Raw genomic sequence first — 20,690 nt, 5'->3', positions numbered from 1 at the left:
CTAGAATGGTCACAAAAGTACTTTAATACCAACATGCATCACTGGGAGAGACATTACTCCTGGCCTTTTATTATAAACAAATAGGCTTCTGTCTTCCCAGTATCGAGACGTCCATGATTTGAGACTGATGACGCACCAAAAAAGACGAGCAAAGTGTCATATCACTGATTCACGGGGAGGTGGGTGGGGTGGGAAGGGGGCAGTGGGGTGTGCTTTGATTGGCTATTGATGGGTTATTGCATTTCACTTCTTACCGATGGCTTAGTCTTTACAGCATTCTTTGTCATCACTTGCATAATTTATTTGTTTATTTGCTTTGCGTTTTATTTCGTTTCAAACTGTAAAATCAGAAACAATGTTTGTACGCACTAGAGCGGTTTATCTAAGTGTCTTTAAGCTCTTAAAAAAACAAAGCTCATAATATGATCAATGATAATACGTTGGTTTTGTGATGCACCAGTTGTGTATATGATTAAAGCTTGGGACTATTAGTGTCAATTTCTTTTTGAACTTCGAAGCTACTTACTAATTAATTAATTAATTAAATTATTAACTTATTTATTTATTTATTTGTTTATTTATTTATTTATTCATTCGTTGTTTTTTTGTACCTTTTACAGTTCCCGTGGAAAGCGATCTTCCAACAACCTGCTATTTTCAAAGGATAGGGTTCACATTCTCCCGGATTATCCAAAGCAGCTCTCAGAAAATCCTCTCATAGCACAGTTGGCTTTTTACTTACAATTTCCCCAAGCGGTCTCGGATGATATTGTTCTTAAAGATGTTCTTATAGCCATCATGGAGAGCAATGTGTCGAGTATTGGAGGGTCGATAAATGGCACCATCTTGAGTGTTAGGCCTTTGTTCTCCACCACGAAAACTACAGAAGAAAGTGACGAGGAATCAAAACCAACGACTGCCATTATTATTGGTGTTTGTGTGGGTGTTTTGTTGCTGGCTATCATCATCGTTGCCGTTGTGTTGGCTTGCAAGAGAAGTAACAGGTGAGAAAAACAGAACGCAAACAAGTTTCATCCAGTTAGTTAAATCAAATGAAATTAAACCGTTATTAAACAATTCTCTTTTAGTACTCCCCTGTTAAGCGGTCGCACATCGAATTCTCGAAAATCAATAGTCCATTTTCGTTTTGTCGGTTTTGGACTGGAACTAGCTTGCAATGGAGGCTAATGCGGGGGAATTTCATGAAAAAGAGCGTCATGACATTTGCATTTGAGAAGATTACCCGCATTAGTCTCCATTGCAAGCTAGTTCCAGTGCAATACTGAAAATACGAAAATAGTCTATTCTCATATTCATTGCAAATAGGACGCCCTTTGAAGCTATTTGCTTCGCTTAGCCAGTGGGGCCTTGATTCAAGAAACAAAAGACATTTGAGACAGTTCGTTCTGATTTTTTTTTAACAAATGTTCAGGTGGATTGCTTACACGAAGAATGAACAGCATTGGCATGAAAGAAAAAAAAACTAGAACAGTTTAGTTGGAATTACACCCGCTTTCAGTGTTACGTGCATAGCTATCTTTCTACATCCATCTTTCGACATCATCTTTCGACATCGTCTTTCGACGCGCTGTTTGAAATGAGCCAATCAAAACCTATACATACCGTTGTTGGTTTCATGCAAATGTGCGAAAAGGTCAGAAGGTCATGCTAGTGGGCTGTGATTGGCGGATTTCGATCCGTGTTGTTTGTTTAGCACGTCGAAAGATGGATGTCGACAGAAAGCCGGTATGCACGTAACACTGAAAGCGGGTGTAACCTGATTTATTTTTTCGGAAAAAAAGGTACAAAGAGCCTGAATTGTTAAAAGTGTTCTAGTTTCTATAATGAGTTCGTATAATCTGATCTTCCAGGTAGGAGTAGTTCTGAAAGTAATTGTTTACTTTTGGTGACTGACTAGTACTTTTCGGGAGGAGAATGGCCATAAGCAGTCAGTTGCTCATTAACCTGGCCTTGGCGCGACCGTGGTAAAGAGATTAAACGGTGCATATTTTTGGTGATATCGTAACTAGATCATGGTTTTCTTATTTCATCGCAGTTAATGACATTTTGTGACATTGAGGGACGCGTACGTAAAGTTAAGAATTGTTCGCTTAAATTACAAATTCAATTTTACTACTAAAGCATGGAGCACAGGAACAACCCATAATACTTTTAGCCGGAAAGCTAATGGCTAAACCAAAAAGCTAACCACTAATCTCTGAAACTAGTTAACTGTTTCAAAATAAACAAACTGCAAACTAAACATGGAGTTGTTCACTCGTGAAAAATTCGTCAATCAAGGAAATTTAAATCTAAATCTTGCGAACGTGCCTTACTAGATAAGGCTGAGGGTATTCAAATTATTGACCGATTATAAATGTTTTTTTTTCTCCTCAACTTTCACTGACGAAGCTCAAAGAAGTCGGCCGATCTGAATAGTTACAACAACAATGCTTACGTTGGCAATGCTGATTACCACATCACATCTGAAGGACAAGTCACTGAAATGAAGAATATGGAATTTTATGCTTTGTGAATCTAAGATGCATGGAATCCGCCAGGACTTCGAGTATTAATTGGTCAAAATTATGTACCAAAATTATTTGCTTCTTAACAAAAGAAATCATTTCTTAAAGCACCAAACATCGAAAGAAATTTCGAAGTTCCACTTAATTCCACTGAATCGCTTAAAAGACGATTTTACAAAATAGCTAGACGTGAGATTTTACCTATAGAGGGTTTCATGCGGCCATATTTTGGAGGATTGAAACAATGGAATGATTTTCCTTTGGGAAAAAAAGCATTTTTATGCAATATCTTTTATTGATTGACTCCTCCAACATGGCTAGCTGCCATGAACACACACTTCATAGTTTACATGGCATTTGTGAACTTTGAAATTCATTTTCTTAGGCTCTCCTAAGAAATTTTTGTTGGTGTTATCACGGATAATTACTTACATCTTTAGTAAGTAGAAAATAATGCAATAGGATTTAAATTATTCTGGAATTCAATTTTTGTCCAACTAAAATTAATATTACTCGATTTCCTGCTGGATTCCGTCTTAATTGGTAAGCATACCTACTTCACCATATACATGCTTTAATACAATTAGTACTGGAAATCCCACGACCTCGATATCAATTCGTGATTAAAAGAAATTTAAGCGCTTTAAATTGTAGTAAATAATCGGTTTGAGTTTGGTGGAATTTGGACTCATCCTCGGTGTAAAAACCTGTGAAACTCACCAGTGACGTAAACAAAGAACAAACAATACAAAAACAATGCAGAGCAGGAAAACAATAGTTCCAAAAGAAAAAAAAAGTTATTACACCGAGATAAAGGAATTTGAAAATATCAAAGGTTCGATGAATTAGTTGTACAGTATAGTCTGGCGGCTTAGCTCGAAATTTTAGTTGAATTGTGCACTTTTTGATACAAGCATGGAACTTGGCACAATGAAAGTGGTCACCAACAGAATTTTTTTCAGATATAGTGCCAAGCCCGAAAAACACCGGTTTCCATGGAAACCTTAATTTACTAACCCTATTCAGACCGGGCTTTTTTGGATCTTTTCAGACCTCCGTAACTTCCAGAATATTTAAGCAATCACAATGAAACTTAGGGAATATATAGTATGTCCAAACACCTATCTTTTGGTATACGTCACATGGGAAGATGACGTCACATCACGTGACAATTACATCATAATGTCAAAACAGCCGCCATCTTGGATCCGCCATCTTGGATTTCGAATTTTTTTCACAACGTCATAAAACCGCCCAAAATTACTGCAAAGTACTCAAAATCAATAAAACGGTGCTTAAAAACCGTAAAAGGATGAAAATAATTGCATTAAAATTATTTTTCATTAATAGAAACTCGAAAATTACAAAATTGAGAAAACATGCCTGTCAAAATGCCGTTGCCATGGTGACGTCAAGTTCCTGACACAACAACTTATCCTACCAAATTATTTCCAGATAAATTTTAGATAAATTCGCAAAGTTTGGTAGCGTTTGGTAGAATCTTGAAAAAGTTATAAGCGTTCAAAGTCAGCGTGGGCACTTTCCGCCCGTCCCGGTCTGGATAGGGTTAAAATCAATGAACTTTCGTGAAATATTTGTTTGTCCTGGTTTATAGACAAATACTATTATGTCAGGTAGTGATACCAAGTCGCACGTACAAAATTTAGAATCAAATGCTGTAATTTAGACTGTTCACAGCCCTATATTTTCCTATTTTTCTTCTGTTAGCGAACGGTTCACCGATCGCGAGAGACCTGGACGCTAGCGCAAAACGAAAGACGCGAGGGAGCAGAGGGCGGGGAACGAAAATATTTTCCCATGCAATAATTTCCTATTAAATTATTGGTATCAAACAGATGGTAAAAAATAACAATTGTGTAAGCCTAATTAAAAGCATTCATATCTGTATTTATGAATAAAAATCAACAATAAAAGGTTTATAAAAGTACAAGAAGAAATACTTCGTGGGGAAGGGGCAGGGGGGCCTCTCGGCTGAAAATTTCATTGCTGTTTACTAGCTGAAAATAGGAAATTGGCGTTGGCACTATATCAAGAATTGAGTAGTATGCGAATGCTTGTAATCCTGCAAAGTTTGGTGCTTGTATCAAAAATCGCACAATTCAGGAGCTAAGCCGCCGGACTATAAGGGCGTTCGAGCACATCAAATATAAAAGATACAATTTTTGGCTTAAGTGATCAAGAGTTTTGAGAAATCGTGGGATTCCGCTACACAAGTATTTTATATCTATGTTTTACAATGTCATACTGACCGAGCATTTCTTGGCTTGCAACCACGTAACAAGGCGGCCAGGTTGGTGGACAAAATGATAAAAAATGTTTTCTCGGAATTTGCATGATAAAAGAGTTAAGTTCCCAGCGAAGGGAAACGCTTTGTTCTTGTCCACCAGCTTGGCCGCCGTGACGTCAACTGCAACCCAGCAATATGCAGTCTTGCAACATGCAATGCGAAAAACGTTGCATTGCCAGTTGCCAAAAATTATTGCTCGTGTATAGTAACACCCCATTTTTGTAACCTGCAATGCAACAAAGAGTTGTTGCGCGCGCAACGTAACGTTTGATAATCGCTCAACGGCGTTTACTTTGCGACTGATGAAGGGGTTATTCCCGAAACGTCTCGCTAAATGAGAAAATATTTTAGCACTTTTTTAACAAAAAAACATTTCAATATTTTTAGAAGAGTATAGTTATCCTTGACTTCTCGCAACTGCTGTGGCGAGACCAGCTACTGCGTGTGACATGCACAGCGCAACCTGCAACGCAATTTCAATCGGGCACGTTGCAAACCAAAATTGCCAACGTGTGACACGCCCTCTGCAACTTGCAATGTTTTTTCATACGTCATCGCCGCGTTGCTAGTTGCAAGAAAACTGCCTCCTGTAACATGGTCTTAACTTTTTAGGTTATTTTCATATTTTATATAAACATTCTTTATGTCATTAGTTATTGAGGACAATACCGGAAAAGGGGTGGGGTGGGGGTTACTTGACACGATGGGATGAGGTGGTGGTGCTGGGTTGTTAAAACTCTAACCCAGTCTGAGACTATAATTAAGGGCTGTCCCAAAAATGCTCGAAGTTTCTTCAAAAGTTGCTCGAAAGTTGCTCAAAAGTGCAAAACGTTGCTCGAAAGTTCCTTCAAAAAACCGATCCAAAACGTTGCTTTCAAATAAGACAATGATGCGGATTATGCTAATTTCTCTTGAAGGTAAGATTTCTAAGCAGTTCACGAAATTTAACTGCAACAAAAATATCTAAATAACATTTTAAGGCCAAAATTTGTTGAATTAAAAGGATTTTTTTTTTCACTATAAAAGAACAATATGCTAACGAGTTTTTAATTTTGAATGATCCGAAATTTGAAGCATCATTTGAACTTTCTTAGAAATCTTCGGCAAACTTCATCAATCTTGAAAAGTTCGAAAAGTGCTCGGAAAGTTCGTATGACCTTCGAACAACACTCGGACAATCTTCGGAAATCTTCGCTCTAGAAATTGTAAAAAGTTGCTCGAAAATGCAAAAAGTTGCTTGAAATGAAAAAAGAAAAATGCCCGAAAGGATGAAAAGTAACCCGAAAATTGCCAAACATCTTTGGGACAGCCGTATTTAAGACTCCAATAGCTGATTTTCTGAACCTATTCAAGACAAAATTTGACCTTTGCAAGTACAAATTTTCCCACTGGCATGATAATCTTGTTTGGCGTCGACTCCAACATAAGTATTCAAATCAGCACCATGTTCAAGGCAGAAAATCCTGAGCAACTATACCCTATCAGGCGGCAAGCCCCATTTCCGCTCCCCCCCCCCCCAAACTCCAACACCAACACCACCGGGATGCATATAGAGCCTCTGTTATTGGCTTGAACAGTAATAGTTTGTTTTAGTATATACCACACAAGTGAGTAGTGATGTCGCGCGCGCTGATTGGTTAACTCGGAGGTGATTAGCGAAGTACCATTCACCTCCGAGCAGCTTAAGAGAAACAAACTGCCTTTGCGCGTCGCTTTGTTTACCGAAAGTGATGTTTTAGTCACTTAGTTATTCAACTTGGGTGGTTTATACTAAAATAATTATTCACCTCAGTGACGGTGAATGTGGTGGATTTTTACCTCGCCGCTTCGCCGCTCAGTAAATATTCACCACTGTTCACCTGCACTTCGGTGAATAATTGTTAATTAACAATAAAGTACTTTAACTAACTTGGCTAAATGGAGCAAAATATGACGTAAGGTGAGCTCAGAGTTACTGGTCATAGCTTTATGGGCGGGGGGGGGGGGGAGCAGTTTATTATTTAAACCCATAACATGCATTTTCTCTGATGTCTGCAACAGCCTGGTAATAGACCATATTCGTATTATCGGTATTGGACTGAAACTAGCTTGCAATGGAGGCTCATACGGGGGAATATCATTAAAAACAGCTTCTTGTCATTTGCATTTGAAAAGATTACCTGCATTAGCCTCCATTGCAAGCTAGTTCCAGTCCAATACCGAGAATACGAATAAGGCCGATTGGCAATTTGTCATTCAAGTCGAGATAAGTTTGTGGCTGTTGAAAACTTGGACTTTAACGTTTTGATATTTGGCAAACTTGTGATAATTATCACAAAACTTACTTACTTGTAACATAAATCTATTATTAAAACATTGTCATATTTACCCGCATTTACTCCAGTATTAACTAACTCAGCTATGCAAAAATATTGCTTGGAAGGTGCGAATTTTTCAGCTTTCATGATTTTTTTAGAGTAAGGGTAAGCATAAATTTAGTTTTTTTTTTTTTATACTTGTTTGCTTTGATAAAAAATAAACCACAAAACAAAGGCTTAGAGTCAATAGTTATTTTGTTTAACTTTCTTAGGGGCGGATCCAGGTGTTTCCTAAGAAGGTGGATGTAGGGTTGTTTTATGTAAAGGAGATAAATGTTAGTAAATATTCTAATTTTATTGTAGCTAGATTTTTCATACCCGAGTATCATTGTCCTTATTTTCTATATTTTCCTGTGGATCAAGGGATCACCTCCCAAAGCAACCCCCCACCCCCACCCCTGATCCGCCCATGTTAAGACTGCACCAGTCTTATTCTTTGTCTCTTTTTATTTTAATTTACTTTCGTGAACAATGGCCCAAACTGATCGGATTCACATTAGGCCAGACTGTAGTTTGAAGACTTTTCTCTCGAGGGACATTCCGGTACACGATTTTACAATGACAAATTGGACGCCTTGTGTAATTAACACCCGGGAATAACTGTATTCATTTCAACCATTCCACGTGGGGCCAAAAGGACTCTGAAAAATCGGCCAAAATCGATATCGTCGGAAACGGTCAGCGTTAAATCCATGTTAAAGCGTGGCTAAAAAGAAAAAAAATATATAAAAAATGACAATTTATATATTTTTTTCTTTTTTCAAAAATATGAAAACTTTTAATATAACTCCTCGTTTATCAAAAAAAGTTTAAAAAAAACTTTTTTCAACGTGAAATTCACGTTTTCCTTAACTGAAAGACTCGATTTAACCATCCACGGAAGAGAAGCTCTTCAATGAAATATAGAAATTAAACTTTTGTTTCCGTTAGTCACTTACGAATGAGCGATGGTAACGGAAGTTACGGTAACGGATGTTACATATTCGAGGTGTTGTGTTCTCTCTCTCCTTACAAAGACAGAAACCGGGATGTATTACTCCACAGATTTATAGAGGGTGGGCACCTCTGTTCTTTCATGGAACATTCTGCAGCCATCGAATCAATATGTTCGCAAAACACCAGTAAACGGAAGTTTCCTCCTTAACCATACGGTGCTTCTTGGCCTCATTTGACACCAAGTTGCTCTTTATCGCTTCCAAGAAAGGGAACACGAGTATCATAGTCGCGAACAGTATTAAAAAAAATAATAAGTCTTTAGCCCTAGAGAGAGTTTTACAGGAATTTCTCAAGTAGGCAATCAGTGATTTTATTTCAGTAACGGAAGTTACACAAAAATCTGTGGTCATCAGTTGTTCATTATCTGCTACACTCTTTTTTTTTTATAAGAATCTAGTTTATAAGAATATCGAGGCTGAAATTTGCAAATTTCTAAGAATATTTTAAGAATAAAACCGAGGCTAAGATTTTAAAAAGAATATAATTTTTATTTGAAACAATGCAATATCAAGTATTTTCATTTCCGTCACTTTATCTCTGTGAGGAATGCTTTGTTTAAAGCAAAAACGGCCAGGCTGCAACGAAAAGCAATGGTACATATGCACAATGTAACACGATACAAATCTGGACACCAAACACTTGTAATTGATTACCCAATACTTGCTAAAACGGAATTGTCAAACTGTATTTTCTAAGAATGTTCATAAGAATATTTCAGCCTAAAATCGGCAAAAAAAATAAGAATATTCAGCCTGGGTCGGAAAAACTGTATTCTTATAAAAAAAAAAGAAGAGTGTACTCGACATTTGATGTGCAACACCAAATATTTCTGTTAGTAACAAGCTTACATACCAGCAGGTTATTTCAAACCATTACATTCTTACTAAGAGGTAGTTCTAGTGCTTTTATTCATTACCTTCTACAGTGGGGTGCCTTGTGGACATCGTGAAAAGCGGGATTTTGGGGTATTTGTAATCTTATTATGGAAAAATGGTAAATGATACCAAAAACTTCGCAGTTTGGGTAAAAAACCTTTCACGTACACTCTTATGTGGGGTTACAAATTTCAAGTTTCAGCTGGTTTTACGGCCACCACAGGCAAAAATTGGCTATTGGCCCCACTTTCTGTGGAATGGGTACTTGGAACACGGGACTGGGAAAGACATGGCATATGCCTAAAACAAAGTATTGATGCCATTTTTATGTAGCTTTTAATAAATTGAAATGTTACAGCCATAAGGTGTGTCTGTTTGAAATATTTGACTTAAAAGCCCTATGACCGATATCCCTACCCTTTCATATACCTAAACTTGTCAAATCCCTACCCATTTATATACCTGAAGCATTAAAAACGTACCCCTTTCGGGCACAGGGCTCAGATGACTCAAATTTGACCGCACTTCAAAATTTCTACCGTGCAAAGCGACCTTCTAAGCGATCTTGTAAGCGTACGTGATCCAGCGCCGTCATGCGATGGATTGTCACACGATATATGTTTACAGATCTAGATCGCACCCTAATGCGATCACCAGACACTCTGCAAACAGATATCCATGACAGCGCTGGATCTCGTACGCTTACAACAGTTTACAAGATCGCTTAAGGCTGGTTCTCATATGATCGCCCCGATCGTCACTGTCGCTTCTGTCGTTTGCAAAGTCTGAGGTGATTGGAGCAAGCAAACTTTTTGAAGCGACAGAAGCGACAGAGACGATCGGGACGATCGTATGAGAACCAGGCTTTAGAAGACTTTAGAAGAGTGTTGAATTTGCAGGGTAGAAAGTTTGAAGTGCGGACAAATTTGACTCCTCTGAGCCGTGTGTTTCGGGCGGAGCCTGTTTTCAAACAGTTAGAATACCCTAATGCCAGATCACTGCGCTGAACAAATGTGCGTGACTTCAACACGCTGTAACGGTCCCGCAAACCATTAATTTGGCTATTTCTCATTCAGCTGTCACATGCCCGATGTTATCCCGCACGTTCAGAGGTGATGGATGTTTACAAAATAAAGTGACACGATGCTATCCGTCGTGAAACGGCTTAGTCTGAAATGGACATTTTAGACTAGAAACGGCTCTGATATAATGAAAACTGCAATATCACAGCGACAGACCGATGAGTGGTGCCGGATCTCTTGAAGACCTGGATCAGTATCTTAGTTAAAACATAAAATATAGACGGCAAACTGATGCTGACGGCGTAAACGGTCAAAAATAAACAAAATGGATAAAACAACTCTTGTCGGTGAATTCCTTGTTATTATTTTGTGAGTTTTATTAAAGGGACGGCATCTCCGGCTGGTAAATAAATGTTCTCGAGCGCCATCAACTCAGCCACCAAACGCATTTTTATTTCCAGGTGGTGAAGTTTTAATACCTGGCTGTACAATACAAATATTATGCAGATGTCTTTCACGCCTCGTGGAAACCCGAGTCCTTTTTTTGCCGCCAACTACAGAGAGAGTGATTTGACAGTTCGACCGCACCTTAGCTTATTTAAATTTCGGCCGGTTAGATAAATGTATCGGGCGTTCTTTTCCCCTCTCCCTTTCAGAAAAAAAAATAGGAACGCCTGATCGCAGGTTAGGCAAGGTGTCACTCGCGTGCCAGCAGCCTATCTTACTGGCGAGTTGAGCAATCTGTAGTGATACGATAACAGCTTGGCAGCTAATCTCGCGCGTGGTGCTAAAGGAATGCTCGCTGTCTGGTAATTACCATTTATCACCTTTAGTAATCGCTATTGTCTCGCTTTGGTACACAAGAACTATCAGCGCATGGTGCGGCCGGTATGCAAGCACTGGAAATTGTGTTTTTAGGGTTAAGCCAGTAGCCATGAAGGTCTTTCTTGTATTGTGCATCTCGCTTTGCCTCGTCGAAGGTATGTTATACTTTATTACCTTTGCTTAGTCAATCCATTTTTGAATTGCTATGTGGAGGCCAGGCTCATAGCAAGTAACATGAGCTAACAGGCGAACCGAAATACTTGCCTCGGTCATAATCTTGAATATATTGGGCGCTTTCCATTCGACCAAAAATTCTGGTTTGAGTTTCCAGAAAATTCCAGTGGCAAATGGAACAGCATTTTCCAACTTTTCCGGTTGACTGCACGGAAGGCAAAACAAAATTTGCATATGGTCAGGTCGTGCGTCTAAAATGGAAATTTCTACGGTGCATTAAAATAATGCACTGTGGCCAGTTTCCTGCACATATAACTCGTTATTTTTGCAAATAAAAAGCATTCCGAGCACTGAATATAAACGCCATGAATGACATCGTGGCGACAAATACAGGGACCTTTCAAAAGGCACACTACAAGCAACGAAAAAGTCGCCAACCCAAAAAGTTTAATGAGCAAAACAATGGCGTAGCCTGCACGCGCGTTATAAATAATTGTGCATTTCAGTTTGCTGCCGCCTGCAAAACAACAACGAAAAACAACCGGGTTCACCTAAATTTTTTATTTGGAGTTTCAAGAATGCTTCCATAACACATGTAGCTGCTTTCAGCTGCACAAATAGCTAAATTTTCTGCCGAAGGAACTTAGGCTGAGTGTAAAATGGTAGCTTTTTCCAAAATTTCCGGAAAAGAGGACAACCTCGCGAGGTAGACCCAAATTTTCGAAAACAATTTCCGGGAACTTTCAGTTCCATTTGATTTTGCTTCTGGAATTTCCAGGATTTTCGGTTGAATGGTTCGCATTTCGGAAAGTCAACACTTTCCGGATTTTCTGGAAACTTTCCCAGGAAATTTCTGTACCATTCGTCCTTGTTCCGAAATTTCCGGAATTTTTGGTCGAATGGAAAGCGCCCATTATTTCTTCTCATGTTCCTTTAAGAGGCTACGCATAACTAATAAGTTAGAAATATTCAAGAAGTGTCTCATTTTTGATGTTGCGCTTAAAATGGCCTTTCCGGGCCTTCTAGATTTCGAAATTTGGCCCCCTTGCGGCTGGCGAATTCAGACCACAGGCAGACCACCCTATGTGTTCGTAGTTAATTATTGTTGTTGACATGAGACGAACAAAAGAAATTTTGAAATCTATAAGGGCTACTGAAATAAAGCTCTGGAAATTAAATATCTAAACTACATTTCGCTCTAAATATCTCAATGGAGTTTAGTGAAACGTTTATCGACTCAATTGTTTCATTTCTTCGCGTGCGCGGGCCGTTTTAAGCGCCTTTTTAACTGATTTAGCCGGCCGAAGGTCGGTAATAGAGAAAGAGGAGACAAGGCTTGCAAGTCGGCGGCCGACAGCAGCGACCTCCTCCACTTCAAACCGGAATTAACGCCAAACTTCTGAAAATCTCACCTATCTGACGACGGCTATCGATCGGTGAGTTGTTGCTCTATCTCTTCGCCGAATTTGAACTTCATCCCTCCAACAATTTCCGAGAAAATCCACGCTGAAATCATGCATACGGCTTGCTGACTATGATCGGTGCTCAACTCAGCGACCAGAGAAATAACATCATCGGCCGGCCGTTTCAAATTGTTATTTCTCTGGTCGCTGAGTTGAGCACCGATCATAGTCAGCAAGCCGTATGCATGATTTCAGCGTGGATTTTCTCGGAAATTGTTGGAGGGATGAAGTTCAAATTCGGCGAAGAGATAGAGCAACAACTCACCGATCGATAGCCGTCGTCAGATAGGTGAGATTTTCAGAAGTTTGGCGTTAATTCCGGTTTGAAGTGGAGGAGGTCGCTGCTGTCGGCCGCCGACTTGCAAGCCTTGTCTCCTCTTTTCTCTATTACCGACCTTCGGCCGGCTAAATCAGTTAAAAAGGCGCTTAAAACGGCCCGCGCACGCGAAGAAATGAAACAATTGAGTCGATAAACGTTTCACTAAACTCCATTGAGATATTTAGAGCGAAATGTAGTTTAGATATTTAATTTCCAGAGCTTTATTTCAGTAGCCCTTATAGATTTCAAAATTTCTTTTGTTCGTCTCATGTCAACAACAATAATTAACTACGAACACATAGGGTGGTCTGCCTGTGTTCAGACATTTTGCTATTGTGCCTCAGTCGTTAAAGTCTGGGTACGGAGTTGAGCTGAAGGTCCGGTTCAGAAGCCGAACGTTTCATGAGCCGAACTTAATTTCGAATTTGGGCCGACCCAAATAATAAACAAAAATAGGCCTGATTCGGACGTCGAATTTTATAAGCCGTTCTGCGGCCGTTACTTATTCGTTTGATGGTAAACACTCTCCAAGACGCATGCCACGCTTTCTGAGTTGAAATGCTTTCAACAAGAAAATATACATATTAACATTGGGATCAGCATGAAAAAGTTTGGCGTCTAAACAAAAGCTGTTCCAAAGCTGCTTATAGTCAATATTCCCGTCCAAGCCAGGCGGGACAAACGCCTGAGCCGAACCGAACTTGGCTTATGTAATTTGAATATTAAATTATCAAATGGATTATAAAATGTATCAATCGTCATCTTGGATCAGAATGTCTTTGACAAAAATACAGATCGTTCCCCCATACTAAATTGATTCTTTTTTAATTTCTTCTATCTGTTCAGCTTTGGATGTCCCGTGCAACTCTCCATGTCTTTTGGTTTCAACCCGAAAAGATATAGTAGCTTTGGATTACAGAAACGCTACAAGTTATCCGATCATCTCGAATTTACGAAGAGCCCTCGCCATAGACATCCACTTCAGCCTGGGCTACATATTTTGGAGTGAATATTGGAGACGAACCATCAAGCGAGCTAACATCGACGGAACAAATATCACAGGTTTAGATTTTTCAGATTTTATATTATTTTACACTACTAACAGAAAACATACACTATTACACTATTTAAAAAAAGGACATTAATTAAAAGATATAAAAAATATAACAATAAAGAGCCAAAATAAAATGTGCTCAGTGACCAAAGAAGCATAGGCTAACGTGTTGGTCACTGACACGTTCAAGAATCCAATGGCTAGAATCAAACGCAGTTATTTCATTCATAAGTTGATTTTTGTACTCTTTATGCGCCAATTTAACTTGTTTTTTATATTTCTTTTTACACCCGCTTTCAGTGTTACGTGCATAGCGGCTTTTTGTCGACATCCATCTTTCGACGTGCTAAACAAACAATACGGATCGAAATCCGCCAATCACAGCCCACTAGCATGACCTTCTGACCTTTTCGCACATTTGCATGAAACCAACAACGGTATGTATAGGATTTGATTGGCTCATTTCAAACAGCACGTCGAAAGACGATGTCGAAAGATGATGTCGAAAGATGGATGTAGAAAGATAGCTATGCACGTAACACTGAAAGCGGGTGTAAGAACAAAATACTCTTGTCGCAATTGTCTTTGGGTTGTCGGACTAATTTTCTTAGCAAGATAATTGCTTCTTTAATTGTCGACAAGTATTATTATACCATGGCTTGTTCTGCTTGTTGTTTTTGTGTGTTTTTCTTGACCTTTTTAGACTTAAATTAGCCGTAAACGTCATAATGTTGTTAAAATGGGAAATTTCTTCCTCTATTAAAGCAAAATGTTTTGAGTTAAAGGTCTCAAATTGATCTTGAATATTTTGGTACTTGATATTGCATTAATGAATTTGTCGTTGGAATCTGGCTTCCATAAAAATGTTTTAATGAATGAACTATATTATAGTGTAGTAGTCTTTAGCTGTTAGACTTGTTAGCCTAACTGGGGACACTAAAATATTTTTTAATAATTTTGAACTAGTTTTAAAATTTATTGTTAGAAAAGAGAAAGTAGAGGTCCCATAGCTATTATTTGTTCTTGGCCTATTAAAATCGACAGTACTCCATCACAGTAATTCACTGGAATGCAACGGACTGGCAATAGAATGGAGGTCATCTCAGTTGTACTGGACTGATGACGGTAGTGATACGATATCCGTATCAGACTTAGAAGGGAATAACACTCGCATTCTGATCTCTTCGAGTCTTGATGAGCCAAGTGGAATTGCTCTTGATCCTAACAACGGGTACGTTTACAACCAGTACCTTGTATTCATACCCGTTTTTCAGTTTAGGGACGTTCCATTTGTTTTTTTAATCCACACCACCCTGAGGATGGCAAGAATCCTAAAACTCCAAATCCGCATCCATGCTCTTTGAAAAATGAAATCCGAAGGGTTGATTGTTTGTCGGCACCTTTGAAAAAAATTCCAAAGGGTCCAAATTTTGTCGGCTTCTTTGAACAATAAAACCCGTACCCCCCCTTTGGAAAACCCCGTTATCCTTAGGGGAGGGGGGTGCGCGGAAAGTGGGAATGTCCCGTACTCTTTCCTGTGGAAAATGATTTAAACAGAACTGAGCAGGCGGGGGACTGGGCAGTAGCTAGAAACAAATCATGGCTGAGGCACTGTCCATGGTTCAATTCTCTACAGCTTTGGGAAAGTGGAGGGGGGGGGGGGGTGGGGAGGGAAGTGAGGAACGATAAGGCAAGGATACTATGATGTTATAACTTGCAAAGCAGGTGGTAGTTTTGAGACGAGCGGAATACAGTAAAAACCCACATTATTTTTAAGAACCTAAAATTTAAGAACTTGTTAAGCTAAAATTTCCCTTTACACCTCCTTTATGTAAGAACCTGTTTTAGCCTAAACCTTTAAACTGGTTCATATTTCACATAGAATTCATAATTAAAAATAAAACAAGCTCTACTGGGTAAAGAAAATGAGCCAAATCCCTTGCAATGTCTTTCCAGTAGAGTTTACACAACTGTAACTGTACAACTGTAAGGGTGAATAAGGATACGCGTGGATTTTAAGGGGCTATGTCACGCAATTTTAGGAAATTTCGGCACTGACCAACTGGTCATAGAATTAACTGAAACATCACAATAACGGCTTAAAACTGTAGAAGAACTCAAAAGAAACACAGAAAAGCCAAAAAGCGGCATGGATGGGCAAAATTCGAGAAGATTAAAACGGATTGTGTTCGGGTAAACTTGAAAAACGTCGGTCCGATTTTTTTTCAAGCATATCTCAATTTGTATCAAGTGTGCTCAAAACTCATCCTTGTTTGTTAAGTGTTTGTTGTGTAACTGTTGTTCTGCCACTTTGAAGTGTAGAGCAAAATAAGTGACTTACTCGCCCCTTTAAGTATTTCGCTAGAACTACAGATCAGGCCGCGAAATCGAACTTACTACCTGATTGATACGCAGCTAACTTCTTAGTTAAAAATCTACAAACAAGGGTAATTAAGGCTACTTCTCAGCATAGTGAAGGCGGCAGATTATGGTATCAAAATTAACTAATTTAAACAGAGCTCGACTCTGTTGCAGTTATTCTAATCTTTCTGAGTATCTTGCCTTTGTGACTAGCTCGTGCGATGATTCTCACTCAACAGATTAATGTTCTGGACGGACTCGGGACAAAATCCAAAGATCGAGAGGGCCACTTTATCAGGCTCGCAACGCGTTGCCATAGTAACGTCCAATCTTCAATTGCCAAATGGTATTGACCTTGACAGACGAAACAGACTTATCTTCTGGGTGGATGCAGGAACGGACAGAGTAGAGTCCGTTGATTACCATGGCAACAACAGAAAGATACTCTTTCAACAAGACGGTCTCCGCTTTGTTGGAGTGACTTTCTTCTCTCCATTTTTATTCGTCACTGATTCGGAAACGAAAAGGATTTACAAATTCAGTGCCTTTGATACCAGTGGAACAGTTTTGGGTAATGTTGACCCCAACACTGACCCCAGCGGACTCGTAGCCTATGACAGCTTCCGACAGTTTTCAGGTATGCACTAAAGATTTATAAGCTTTAGTTCTGACCAGTTCATCAAAATCGTTCAACGAAATTTTTTCTTACTCAATTAGTCAACACACGTCAGGCGAAAATGCCAAAACTTACTGCTTCACCCATTTAACTATGTTTCGCTATCGGAAATGTGCCTTTTAATAGACTTTTCCGACGTCTCAGTGGCTCACGAGTGTACTTTAAATAGCATAGCTCTTAGTTTATTAAAGGCTGGTTCCGGCTCATATAACCGCCCCGATCGTTTCTATCGCATCGATCGTTTGCAAATATTGAGACGATCGTAGGCGATCGACGGTATTGAAAACGATCGGGTGTTCTCATATGATCGTCCAGATCTCCTGGTATGAGCGAAGACCTACGAAAAACAATCATTTTAGCCCTAAATCCAACACAATGGCATCCTTCAATGAAAGAGCGAAACTCGTGGCCTCCTATCCTCCCAGTTATCGCAGTTTTACGGCGAAAAAGAGAAAGAGAAGCAAAAAGGATAGAACACGGCATTCCAAGCGATCACATTGCGCCAATCGCCGCAAACGTTGGTGATCGCCTGTGTAATGTTCTCATATAATCGCACGAAAACGCTTTGACTGAAGTGACAGAGGCGATAGAAATGATCGGGGCGATTATATGAGAACCGGGCTTAATAAAGTATTGAAAATGACCAATCGCTTGCTTTTAAGGGTGGGGCTGTGATAGGAAATATGCAAGGTCAGTACGTGTTCAGAGCCGGGACGAATTAAAAAAAAATTAAAAACACGCGCTTGTCACTCACATTCGTCGCGGTGATACAATCTAAAGTTTGTTAACGAGAGAGGTGCCGAAATTTTTGTATTCTTACTATTTTAAATATGTTTGTTATTTCACGCCTCACATTGTAGTGTGCCCAGCGTTACCTGCACCGTCCAATGGAACAAGACTTGGATGTCCAGGGAATGCAACCATGTATTATAATACAGTCTGTCAGTTCTCGTGTAATAATGGCTATATAGGATCTGGTTCTCAAGTAAGAAGATGTCAACACAATGGAACTTGGAGTGGACAGGATTTCATTTGCCAAAGTACGATCTTTAACATTGCACCTGATTGAAGAAACGTTGACCCATGAGAAGCATAAACCATACACGATGCGACCAAAATGTTAACCGAGATTTCGGAAAAAGTAATCGTCGTCTGTGACAGAATAGCCTGCGTAGCAGGCGCCTGTGTAGTTTTTGAGCGCGCGTTAGGGAAACGCGAAAGGCGCGCTTAAAACTACACAGTCGCCTGCTGCGCAGGCTAGTGATAGAATGAGATAGATCTGGCCCCTAAACCTTTCAAACAAAGAAACCATTTTGATTATAAATAAATGGAATATTTCTAAGCTTACAGATATCACAGGGTCAACGTTTCTGCAAATTGGTGTTTGCGATAAACCGTACCGAATTTAACGGTACGATTTTGTCTAAGAATAGGGACAATAGGATCGGAGTATGGGTAAGACATTCGAATTTCAATTCAGTTCCGTTCCCAGGGCTCTCACTCCTCCCTGTGGCTGACCAGTATAATATGAGACTTTCGGTACGAGATTGGAGTGAAATGTGATAATCGAAAGCGTAAGAACAAAGGTTGAAAAGTTGTATACGTACTCAATCTCGTACTCGTAATAATATCGTAATAATATCCTAATATCGCATGCGTCACGCTTTCTCCATTTAAACGCGAATCGCGTCGTGTAAATCAACCTGCCACATTCTTTCTTTAAACGCGCGCGTGTGAATGGTCCTAAGTCACGTCGAAGGACTGTCGTAAGGTTTTCGCTTGCGACAAACTCGTATCTTATGTTTCACGTGCAAGGACAGAAACCTTTTTCTTCACCGTGACAAAAAAACTGTTGTTTATTTATTGTCTTGAATTATCAATTCATTGACGTATTTTCACCAACAGATATAATTGCACGTCGCTGACTGTAAATCTAAGCGGTCCACGGCGCATGAGCAGTTGTGATAATCATAACGGCCGAAAACTTAACTCTTCTTATACGATTAGTTGTCGTTTGAATGGCTCGTAAACTGTCACGTACGTTTCTTCTAGTCAGCAGTCACGTACGTTGTCAATGGTAACAGACACCTTCGGATGTGGAATAACACAATTCCCACATGCGAATCTAAACTGGAAACGTAGTTAAAACGTCATTTAGCTGTTCTCCATTTGAGGTTCCCATTTTTGTAAATAGAATTTCTGACAGGATGGCTTTGTTTTGGTTTGTCAGTTGTCATGTGCCCAGTGTTACCTGCACCGTCCAGTGGAAGAAGACTTGGATGCCCAGGGAATGCAACAATGTATTATGATACAGTCTGTCAGTTCTCGTGTAATAATGGCTATATAGGGTCTGGTTCTCAAGTAAGGAGATGTCAACACAATGGAACTTGGAGTGGACAAGATTTTATTTGCCAAAGTATGATCATAGTTCAATACAAAACTGTATGTCTATCTGGGGGTAGAAGCAAAACCAAGTTGTATCAAGTCTTTCTAAACTTACAATCTGCCCTATAAATTTTTTGTGCTCCTACTTCCCCAAGTCGCTGTTTGAGAATTTAGTTTCTTGTTGGGTAGGGCGTAAGTATTTTCGGGCGGGCGACTATCCGCATAACTTCAATTTTTATTACAAAGTAAGTGCTTTTTTACTGACGAGATATTGCTATATTGACTTTTACGATGAATATTTGCGGAGTCATGAGGATTTCTTTCACGGGGATCAATGGAAAGTGGATATGACCCCCTTTTCTTTCAGATTTGCTTTTTTCCCTAAAAGAATGCAATAAGGTATTGAGCATTTCAGTTTATAAAATTGGAAACCATTGATGTCAAGAAAGAAATGCAGAATCCACAATATCTGAGAATTAACCAGATAACAAGATTTTAACTGTGTTCGCCTCATGCAATCAACTTTCACAGAAATATTCTTTGCCTTAATTTTTGGGAAAAGCCTTACGAGAAACCCTCTTTTACAACACGGCAAGTTCGAAACGCATTTTTAGTTTCGTGTTTAATTTGTTTGTCAATAGTATTACTTTATTTACTGTCCTTTTTTTCTTTTTTTTTTCATATTAACAAGACATCTCTTCCACCAGCATCGCAACTACGGAAACAGAAGGATCCAAACCAACGCTTGCTATTTTCATAGGAGCTTGTTTGGGCGGTGTTTTATTTCTGGCTATCACTATCATTGTTGTTGTGTTCGCTTGCAAGAGACGTGACAGGTAGGTAACACCGAACGAAAACAAGTGTTATCCATTTATTTAAAGAAGCTACGTCACGGGGATTTTTGGTCTTAATTGTTCTGAAGTTAGTGGTGGGCAACTTAACCCATAAAAAAAATCTTTAAACAATCTAAAGAAAAATAAACCTTTTTTGTGGTTAGATATCAAATTTCGGCTACAAATATCAATTTTTTGAAGGCGCGCGGAAACAACTTGAATAGTTAAGCCTCAATTTTTCAAGTTGTAATCCATTTCCCTCCTAGCCATCCGTAGCCAAAGACGCTTGTTAACTATTTCAGTGCTCTAATATAGCAACTACTAATAAAAATGGGAAGCAAATTATTTTTTTCCTCGAGAATCTCAATGTAAAATTTATTGTTTTCCTCGGAGACAGTCATATTGACCTTTAAAACGCTTTCGTTTCTTCCCTTTAGATCCATTATATACCTTTAACTGATGTTCAAGAAGTCGACCGAACCTAATAGTTGGAACAACGATGTCACTTCAGCAA

General features: G+C 39.1%; 1 protein-coding gene across 1 annotated transcript in view; it reads left to right on the top strand.

Annotated features, from left to right (window-relative positions):
* Nucleotides 1–20,690, top strand: part of LOC144628981 (CUB and sushi domain-containing protein 3-like) — a 732,439-nt gene that overhangs the window by 267,389 nt on the left and 444,360 nt on the right. The window contains exons 4-6 of the mRNA XM_078487119.1: nt 14,966–15,152; nt 16,522–16,919; nt 17,819–17,998. Of these exons, the coding sequence (XP_078343245.1) occupies nt 14,966–15,152; nt 16,522–16,919; nt 17,819–17,998 (765 nt within the window). The remainder of the gene's footprint in view (nt 1–14,965; nt 15,153–16,521; nt 16,920–17,818; nt 17,999–20,690) is intronic.

This window comes from Oculina patagonica, chromosome 10 (genome assembly GCF_052425735.1).
Source record: "Oculina patagonica isolate OP01 chromosome 10, crgOcupat, whole genome shotgun sequence".
Classification (NCBI taxonomy): domain Eukaryota; kingdom Metazoa; phylum Cnidaria; class Anthozoa; order Scleractinia; family Oculinidae; genus Oculina; species Oculina patagonica.
Note: the sequence above shows the minus strand (reverse complement) of the source record. Positions and strands in the feature narration are given on the sequence as shown.